This window comes from Melospiza georgiana, chromosome 4 (assembly GCF_028018845.1).
Source record: "Melospiza georgiana isolate bMelGeo1 chromosome 4, bMelGeo1.pri, whole genome shotgun sequence".
Classification (NCBI taxonomy): domain Eukaryota; kingdom Metazoa; phylum Chordata; class Aves; order Passeriformes; family Passerellidae; genus Melospiza; species Melospiza georgiana.
Window position 1 is genome coordinate 17,410,807 of NC_080433.1, and position 9,473 is coordinate 17,420,279.

At 36.7% G+C, this 9,473-nt stretch overlaps 1 protein-coding gene across 5 annotated transcripts in view; it reads left to right on the forward strand.

Annotated features, from left to right (window-relative positions):
* Positions 1-6,873, forward strand: part of BICD1 (BICD cargo adaptor 1) — a 170,959-nt gene extending 164,086 nt beyond the window's left edge. For 3 of the 5 annotated variants that reach the window (XM_058021974.1, XM_058021973.1, XM_058021969.1), the window contains one exon: positions 1,145-6,873. In XM_058021974.1, the coding sequence (XP_057877957.1) occupies positions 1,145-1,232 (88 nt within the window). In that variant the 3' untranslated portion in view covers positions 1,233-6,873. The remainder of the gene's footprint in view (positions 1-1,144) is intronic. The other 2 variants (XM_058021972.1, XM_058021970.1) reach the window with 2 other exon arrangements.
* Positions 6,874-9,473: the final 2,600 nt, after the last annotated feature.

The following is a 9,473-nucleotide window of genomic DNA, read 5'->3' on the forward strand; positions in this document are numbered from 1 at the left end:
CTGGCATTTCAAATTGATTCATTTCCAGCAATAGGCTAATTGCATTCCTTCAGCCAGAACTCCAATAGTCTGTGCTGCAGAGATAATATGTAAAAATGCAGTTTCTAAAGGAGGAAAACAGAGAAGGCAAATTCTCTTGAAGACAGAGACATAAATGATGGTGCTTTATCATACATAACAGTGCTGAGCTTGGAATAACTTCAACGCTGTAGAACATTTGAAGCATTAAGGGGAAAAACTCTTCCCAGACCCATTAAAGAACTGGGGGTTTTGGTATTTTTCTCCTTTTTTTCCCTTTTGCTTCTCTTTATAAATGAAATTTTCTTGCATCTTGTTTTTCTACAGCTCTGCACCAAGAAGTGGGATGTGTTTGTGTTAGCTGCCCCTTTTCTTTGTTGCTACTCCAGCCCCTGTGAGCTGGTTCAGACCTCTCTGTTCTATGTGCCAGTGAGTGCTATAAATGCACTCCAGACAGGTGAATTAACAGGTGAATGATGTTATCAGACAAATTGTACATCAGAAACAGTAAAATGACAGAAATATATAACAGAACAAAAAGGGTTTGAGCAGCATAAAACCCCAAAGAAAACAAAACATAAGAAATCCCCACACTTCGGGAGTGTAAATTACATAACGTGTAATGGTTAAGGGGCCTGATGAAGAAGGCTACATTGTATTTGTACAAATGAACTAGTAAATAGGTCAAATTCAGGAGGCATTGCATTTTCACAGAGCTATGAAACCTGATTTCCAGCCTTCATTTCAAAAAGGGAATCAGCTGCAAATAGGCAATCTTTAATACTCACCTAAAGATGGCACCTGCATCTTGTCCTTCAAATTTGCTCTCATTTCACAGATGCATTTTTTTCTCCACACAGTCTTTGTCATCCCAGCATGCAAACAGCAATTGTGTTCAGGAATTGTGAAGTGGGATATCTGGTCCACCTCACAAACACATCCAAGTCTCACTGACTTGCTGTGCACTGAGAGTTTTCTGCATGTATACTGTGTGTCTGAGGATATGGATTTAGAGATGAGGCTTCACCCCCTTTTAAAGTTCATTTCCAGCCCTGTACTATTCACATGCTTGTAAAATTTTGCCTTGTATTTTAAGCACTTTTTCTCTTTTCTTTTTAATTTTCAGTCCTAATGCTCTTCCAGAAGAGCAGCCACATTCCAGCTCTCAGTGTGCCCCTCTCAACTGTCTCTCTAAGCCTCCTCCTTACCCCTAATCTTCATATGCAACGTAAGAGAGAATGCAAACAGAGTGGAGCTCATGCAACAAAGGTTGGGGTTGTTCCCAGCAAGTGGGTGGACAGTCCTGCCTTGTTGCTGCATTGGCAAGTCTGGATTCATATCCCCTGCTCTGGCAACTGAGGGAAGGTTGAGAAGAACACCACAAAGCACAGAGCCCAACCTATCAAGAAGACTTTTTATGGTTCCTCTGATTGTACTCAAACTGTGCTATCACAACTGAAGTGTAGTGAAATTTAACATCTCAACAAAAAAAATGTTCCTCCCAGCTGCTTGGCTTTACCTCTGAAATGATGAGAGACTTAAGCCAATGTTAAAAAAATATGTTACAAAAATCCTACCCTCACATCCTCTAAGTTCAGCCATAGGAACCAGTTCAAATTTCTTTTTGTCTTCAAGGGTGTGATATTTATTTCCTACTTTATTTGCACCAGAATTTTGTGTTTATAAAATACAGTCTTTTTTTTTTTTTTTGGTGAGAATTGTATTTAACTAATTTTATTTTTTAAATCCAAGCAGAAATAGCTTCAGTGAAGAATGACTGTGTTAATATTAAAAAAGGCTTGTTGCATTGGCCAGCATATGGCCAATTTTTATTGCACAAAAATGTTGGAAATGGTTTGAATTGGAATGTTAACAATGACTGTATATTTTGCTGCTGCACTGATACTGTTTATGCACTTGTTTTTTTTAATTCCTATGACACTAGCTTCTGGTTTTGTTCTAGCTCTTCACTGAAAGATAATTATTAAGCCTAAGAAGGAGATGAAAGGATAATGTACTGATTTGTTTTCAGTTGTTTGCTTGCATTGTAATTATACTTCTCGCATCATGAATTGGTGCTGTTTTTTGAGATTACTTTCTATTTGGTATCTGAGAAAGAAAATCTAAAATAAGTAAAATGCTGTGTGCTAATTGAGAACATTCTTTCCTCCCACTCCCATATTCAGGATCCTAGCTCAAGGCCTTACCAGGAAAGGCTGGTTTGAGTGGGGAAGTCGTGTGCGTTTCGTGTGAAGTATTCTGTGGAGAAAGAGCTCGTGCAGGTAGGGTTGATGGTGTGGATCAAAGTCAGCAGGACTTTACTGTAGTGCATTTTTTCCTTGCCAAAAATCAACAGACACAGAACCTTAGCTCATGTCAGTTTATGACAAATACTCAGGTGATCAACACTACGCAGACTCTATCGCAACAGTGCACAGTGTTCCTAGTTAAAGATTCTTTCCTGCAAAAGCTGAGTAAGCCTGTTTTTTTTCTTAAAAGCAGTGAGTTTCAGAACAAAATCAAGGATAGAGGAATTTATTTTGCACAGTACTTGGCAGCAAGGGAAATTGCTAAACAGAGGGTTCAGCATCTGTGGGTTTCCCATCCAGTCATCAGGTGGAGCAACAAGTCTTCAGTGCTGCCTACTTGTTGGTAACTAGCAGGCTCCTTGTTTTGTTAGGTGGCCTTAATTTATTTACAGAAGAGAGGCTTGGATATTCCCACATGTCTTTATTCCTTCTCTGCAGAACATGTTTGACCAACAAGTGGGAAACACAGTACAGCCTAAGGTACGGGGCAGCTGGGGAAAAAAATTGCTGCAAGTGTGGCTGGAACAATTCTTTCCAATTCTGCCTGAATCTGAGAAAATGAAGTCAGATTTTTTAGTAACAGTGCTTACCAAATGTTACAATACAGAAAACATCAGCAGAGGAAAGAATCGGTGACCACTCAGTGTGCCTAACAAATCATTATTACCATAGTACCAAGAACAAAGGTGCTCTAAATAGAAATATTTTATGTCATCAACAACGTCTGTCGTGTAACCTTGGCAAAGCAGCTGAGCTGTAGTAACAAAACACTCAGAGATAGAGAAAATAGGAACAAACTGATACCCAGTCCTGATCAGATCAAACAGATAACACTTGGCAGTGTTGTGACTTTGGTTTCCATGGGGTTCACATGATTTTTCTCATATACCTTTACATCACTATTCAGTATCATAATTAAGCTGCCTGTTGTCTTGTTATAGAAAGGTCAAGTGAAACTTGTTCAGCTCCATCATGGTGTCTGACACTGAGTTTAGCTGCTATTTTGATTTTTTAAAAAATCCCCACAGTATTTTGTCTGAGGCAAATTCAGGTTTCAAAAAGCATCTCCAGATTCCTGACCTTGTCTGACTGGTGTAAGAATATCTGTGTCCAACAAAGACAGCTACTGTATATTGTTAATAGGAGAAGGAGTTTGCATAGCACTTTGAATGCAGTTACCACTGACTGCACTTGGAATAGTTTTTCCTATTTTCTTATCCAAATCAAAGGCATTTTCCTAAACTTTAGTTAAGCAGTAGTTCAGTGAAATATGTTTCCTTTCTATATAGATACAAATTTATTGGGGAAAAAAAGGTTATCAAAAAGTTTAGAAACATATGCATGTCCATGTGGATCAAGAGTTATGAAAGAACATCCAGTGGTATAGAAGTTGTGGCCCTGTTTTATAGAAATAAATGTTTTTATTCTCTTAAGTTTTAAATTTTTAATTCCTAAGTTTTCAATTTACATTTTTTTATATGTAATAAAATGTAATTGTTGGAAATGTGAGAGAACTAGAAACAAATCAACTTTGATGTACAAATGGTTGTAGTTATTGCATTGTAAGTTAAAAAACTCTGTAGGTCCCTGGGACAACTTTTGTCAGTTAACCAGTATAAAATAAAATAAAATAAAATACATACCTTGAACTTAAGATGAAAACCTCTTCTTTGTTATATATTGATTGATAATATAAAACTTTGAGATTTTGTAGGGAATATTTACATGCAGACAAAACCAGAAACAAAAGCCTGGGGTTTTTTAAGGGTTGCAAAATTTTGCCCATTTAAAATTAGTTTACATTGTGTTGATATCTATTCTGATTTTTAAGGATTAAGAAAAAATTATTTATATATTTGTAGTGGTTGAGTATACTTAGAAACACAGCTATGTGTTCTACTCAGTAAGGAGGCAATTCAAATCCTGCTCTGACTTTTGTGTCTGAAACACAGCTTTTGTGATGGCCTTGAAATTTCTTTGGATTTGAAATAGCCTACTCAAAATAGGGTCATTTAGGTCAAAACAGGAGCATTTTGGTTTGGGTTTTATTTTCTGATGTAGTGAAAAATTATTCCTTGTTCAGTGAAATTATCTGCTTGTGGAAATCCAGTTTATAGGAAACGTGTGAGGAAAAGAAGAAAAGGAAACAAATAGGAAAAAAACAAATATAAAAAGAGAAAAATATGAAAAATAAATTGTAAAATGTAATAGTATGGAAAAATATATTTTCTATCAGTCAGAAACATATATGGAGGTTTTAAAGAAAGAGGATGTAACTGTTTTTCATGCTAATTGTATAGGATTTTCTGCCTTCTAAATGGGGGCAGTAGTGATATTCTTTCTGATTGATCTGATTGACAGGTTGGCATCTCTGTGCTATCCACATTTTTCACAGTAAATTAATGTAATCATAGCTATACAGCAGAGTTTGTAGAATGAAACTGTAATTAACGCTGCAAGTTTTAATGCCAAGTGGATTTTCAGTTTGTTTTTTATTTTAAAAACAATGACAAAGTTGTTTAAGCCATTTACCATATTAATGTGTGTACATAAAGGAGATTATGTTATGAAATATAACCTCACTTACGAAATATGACCTCACCTATGAAGGCTGCTCTCCGTAATTATGTTGGAATTACTTAAGTAAGCTGTCAGTAAAATCTGACCTTATCCCACTGGGAATGATACTCAAGAGTCCAGGCCCTAATTTTGGTACCAACCTTGTGGTTCATCCTGCATTGCCAAAGTCAGTAGCTGTGCTGCCAGCTCCACTTACAGCTGGACTGACCATCATCATCATAAGGTATAAATTACATCAGCCTTTCTGAGGTCTGTTCCTTTCTTTGGCAGAAGATACATATCCACTGAAGTTACAGTAAATTTCTTTCTTTTGTTCCTCGGAAATCTTCGTTTGAGAATGGCAGGGACTGATGTTTTACCTTTGAAGTATGATAATTGCTATAGTTACCTCTTTAAAAATTCCAGTCATCACTTCTTCTTCAGTTTTCCTTTGCTGTGTGTGCAGTGAGTCTGAAAGGGATAGATACTATTCAGACTTTTTTAACCATTAAGGGTGTTTTTTTTTTAGTGTAATTAAGCATCCTGTGGAAAAGAAATAAAAAAGCAATTGCCTTTCGCCTTCAGGCACAAATACATCAAAATATGCAATGGAAAATGTGTGCATGACATTGTTAACATCGTGTAGCTTCTCCATGTCCATAACTAAGCTAGAAAATTCTTATTTCTTGTGTGATATGCATATTCCTCTTGCTAGGAGAGCAAGAGAACTATCACAGAGAGTCTGTATCTTTCATTTGGAGGTGCACAGTTTAAATCCTTATTGGTTTTTAATCTGTTTCCCGTGGAGTTCTTGAAAATCCCCTTTGTGAACTGTAATGGCACCCAAGTGACAAAGTGACAAAAGGTAAAGGAAAAATCCAATATTTCATTACTGGAGTTAACGTGTGGGCAGACTCTGGGTGATAGAGCCTTGTATTTCAAAAGTGTCTTTCTACAAAGCTATTTGTTTTGATTATCATGATTAGCTGTAAAAGAGTGGATAAGAGTGTATGTTTTTTCTCAGTGTTAGTAATCTGAGTTTTTATTGAATAGGTGGTTGCTTGATTTCAAAAATATTTTGGAAAATCAGTAAAGAAGAATTTGATAAAAGTTTCAAGTAAACTGGCTTGCTAGCTAGTTGGTATTTTATCAGCTATGAACAAGAAATAAGAGTGATCTAGCTTATTTTATTATTATTTCTCCTGTTCACAGATATGGCTATGTGTGCTATGCCAGTGGTTAAATTAAGTCCATTTTATTACTTATTTCCCTATTGATTTTCAGCCCTGTGGTTTGACTGTTAAAGGGTTAATTAACTTGATCCTTTGTAAACAATTAAAAAAAAAAGAAAACCGATGTTTTGTGATTTTTGTAATCTATTGAATGTTTCCATTTGCATGATGTTCTGTATTTAATGAACCATACAGATTGCTGTGTTCCTTTCAAAAGAGTTTTAGCATTGGTGGAGTTTGTGACAAACACAAATTTGTATACTGTATGTTTACTGCTGTAATAACTCAGCTACTCCTATGTTGAATTGACATTATGTTGTCCTGCCTTCTTGGGGTTAAATGATGAAGTGTTTCTAGGTGGTGAAGAATATAAAAGTATATATGTTCATTTGCTAAAGACTGAATATTGGAAACTCTTCTTGTTGCTACTTTATGCTAAAAGCAAAAAAAGTTAAATAATTCTTGTTTCCAAAAATGCATCATTTATTTTTAAAATTGAAGTAATTCTCATGTTAACTTTTCCTTGTCCTTGTAGACAATCCTAGATTAATACCTTGTGAGGGATTCATAAAGTCTGTGCTTGTACATGTGTAATATGATCATGCAGTCAAATGGTTGGGAAAAACACTCTAGTGCTGAAGAAAATAATTTAAAGAAGCTGATATACTGATTCTTACATCTTTATGTTCCAATTAAAATTACAGTGTAATGCATAACTGTTCCAGTGAATAAACTGGCCATTTTTGTTCATTTAACACCATTCTGTCTGGTCTGCTTCTGTTTACAGCAGTTTGCAGTGCTTAGAATTTCACAATCATTTCATTCTTAGAGATCAATCAAAGGTATCAAAGAGGAAATTAAGAAGGGAAATCAACATTAGAGGAAAGGGAATCAGAATTAAAGCCAAGATGCTTCCTTTGTTTTCTGAGTTTGAGGCAGATACTAAAATACAGTTTCCCCATATAGTGTTTCCAGCAGATGTGAGTGATCTCTGAAATGCTGCAACATCTGCACAAACTTTCAGCACAAGGACGTTCTGTAGGATGCAGATCTCCATCCTCAGGGGATGTAGAAGCAAAAGAGCTGAATCAAGATAAATTTGGCTTGGCAATGCTGTACCATACCTGCTTTTTTACAGTAAGGAGCATCCTTTTTCCTTGCAGAAGAGCCATGCTCTGAAAGCAGAGAGGTGAAAATCCCCCTGCATTGATCCAGGAGCTCAGCCCTGGCAGGAAAGTGCTGCTGCAGCTCCTCTGTGAACCTTGCTGCTCTTAGGGTCCCTGAGGGGTAGACAATGTCCAGCTTTGAGAAATAGGCCAGGAGGATTCTGGGGGAAGGATTGCATCTCCAAGCTTGCTGTGGTGTTTGACTCAATGGGAACAGTTGGACAGCTGGGCTGGTTTTTGGCTGGCTGGGGAGATGCTTTGGATAGAAACACAAATTGTGCATGGTGACAGAAATGGAGTCTGAGAGCTGTGTTTGGCTGGGTTCTTCCCACTTGTCGCTTCCTTTTTCTCACCTAGCAGGGGTTGCTCTCCCACATTACCTTTTCTCATTGCAGAAGTGCCTTGGGCAACAGGTTCCACTATGATTTAGCAGAACTGTGACTGCTAGAATTTTTTACACTGGCTACTCCTCTTTTTCAATTTTGAGTTAAGGGTTTCTGTGAGTTGAAGCAGACTTCTCTTCTTCAGTGTGTTTTGAAAGCAGTTTCACAGAGGATTACCCCTTGTGGGAATGTTCTGATTTCAAAGATGGTTTCAGAAACTTCTAACCCATATTCCTTCTTCTCCTTTTTCTGTGTCATCTCTTCAGCTGGTCCTGTGCAGGGCTCTGAGAGGCAATGGTATGAGTAAGGTCACCGAAATGAACTGGGGGAAAAAACCCAACAAACTGAAAAACCCCTCAAAAATATAACTTTTGTTTCCAAAGAAAATGTCTATGTAATTTCTGCCTTGGGAAGAAGCATTACTCCACATTCTGGAGCAGGAGGTAACTTCTGACCATTGTACTCTTGGTTTTCTGCTGTATACACACCAGATTTTAATGGGAAAGATCCTGAAGCTGAAGTTTTCAGTGACTGTGGCAGCAATTCTTGGTTTCTAGCTACCTCCCTTAATAAATCCTGCAGTTATGCATAAAGAAATGCAGAGCACTTCCAGTTGTACCTAAATGCAGTAGGAGCTGTGGTTTGACTCTCCTAACACTATAAATAAACACTGACAGGGCACTGGCAAATGAGGTATTCAACAATGTTGAAACCTTGGGTTGATTTTACCAATAATAAGAACAGAGATAGTAATTTTGGATAGGGCCTGGCAGCCACATCTTCTAGCAGCCCATGAATGACAAACATGGAAGATTTTTTATATAGAACAAGACAGAGGGGGAAAATGGAGCTAAAATAGATAGTCATAATTATGTGCATCCTGGGAAAAATTATTTGGAATAAAGCCAGTTCTCATCTGTTTGTTTATGATAAAGGCACAGGCACAACTACTTTCTTTTCAGGAGGAGGTTTGAGTGATTGCCTGGATGGAAGAAGAAAGTCTTAACTTTGCACAAAAATAAGGCTCAGTGCTATAGTTGTCAACTCAGCAGAAGCTTAATAAACCAGTAAAAAATATTGACCTTTGCAAGATGGATTTTCTTTCCTTCCTGACTAGAGTGGTATATTAGAAAACACATATTTCCTTCATTATTATTTATATATTCTCTTGTATCACAGTGGAAGTATCCAGCTTGAGGAATATGATTTCTTGGTTGGTTTTAGAGAAACAAAAAATTTAATTTATTGTATTAACAATTTATGATTGAGAAAATATTATTTGTGAGAAAGCTCTATATGAGGGGGGAAAGAAGGATTTTCATATCCTTTAATGAGTTATCAGGGAACTTTGGAAATAAATAATGAGACAGTTGTTTCCATTTATGTTATTTCATAGGATTTCCTACCTGTGGAGGGTTTTAATATTTTTAAGCATTGATTATGTCTCTCAAGGAAATTGATTTTTGTTATTCAATGCTGTCATATTGGTTGAAGTATTAAAACTGAAGCTATTTACTCAGATTGGAAACATGTTATGGAAAGCGACATTGAGTGCAGAGCTTCCTTGAAGAGCAAATTCTGAATGTAGAGGATGTGAGCCCAATATCTGGTGACCAGTTTGTGATTCAACTTCAGCCTTGCAAACCATAACATCAGAATTTACATAAATGCACTCAATAAAAATACCAACAATCTCAAATTCCTACACTACTGAAAAGGAAAATGCCTCTGTGAAGCCACCATGGCTTTCAAAGGTTTTTGTTATCTTAGACAAATGCAGGGTAACTCTTTTTATCTTCAGAGCAC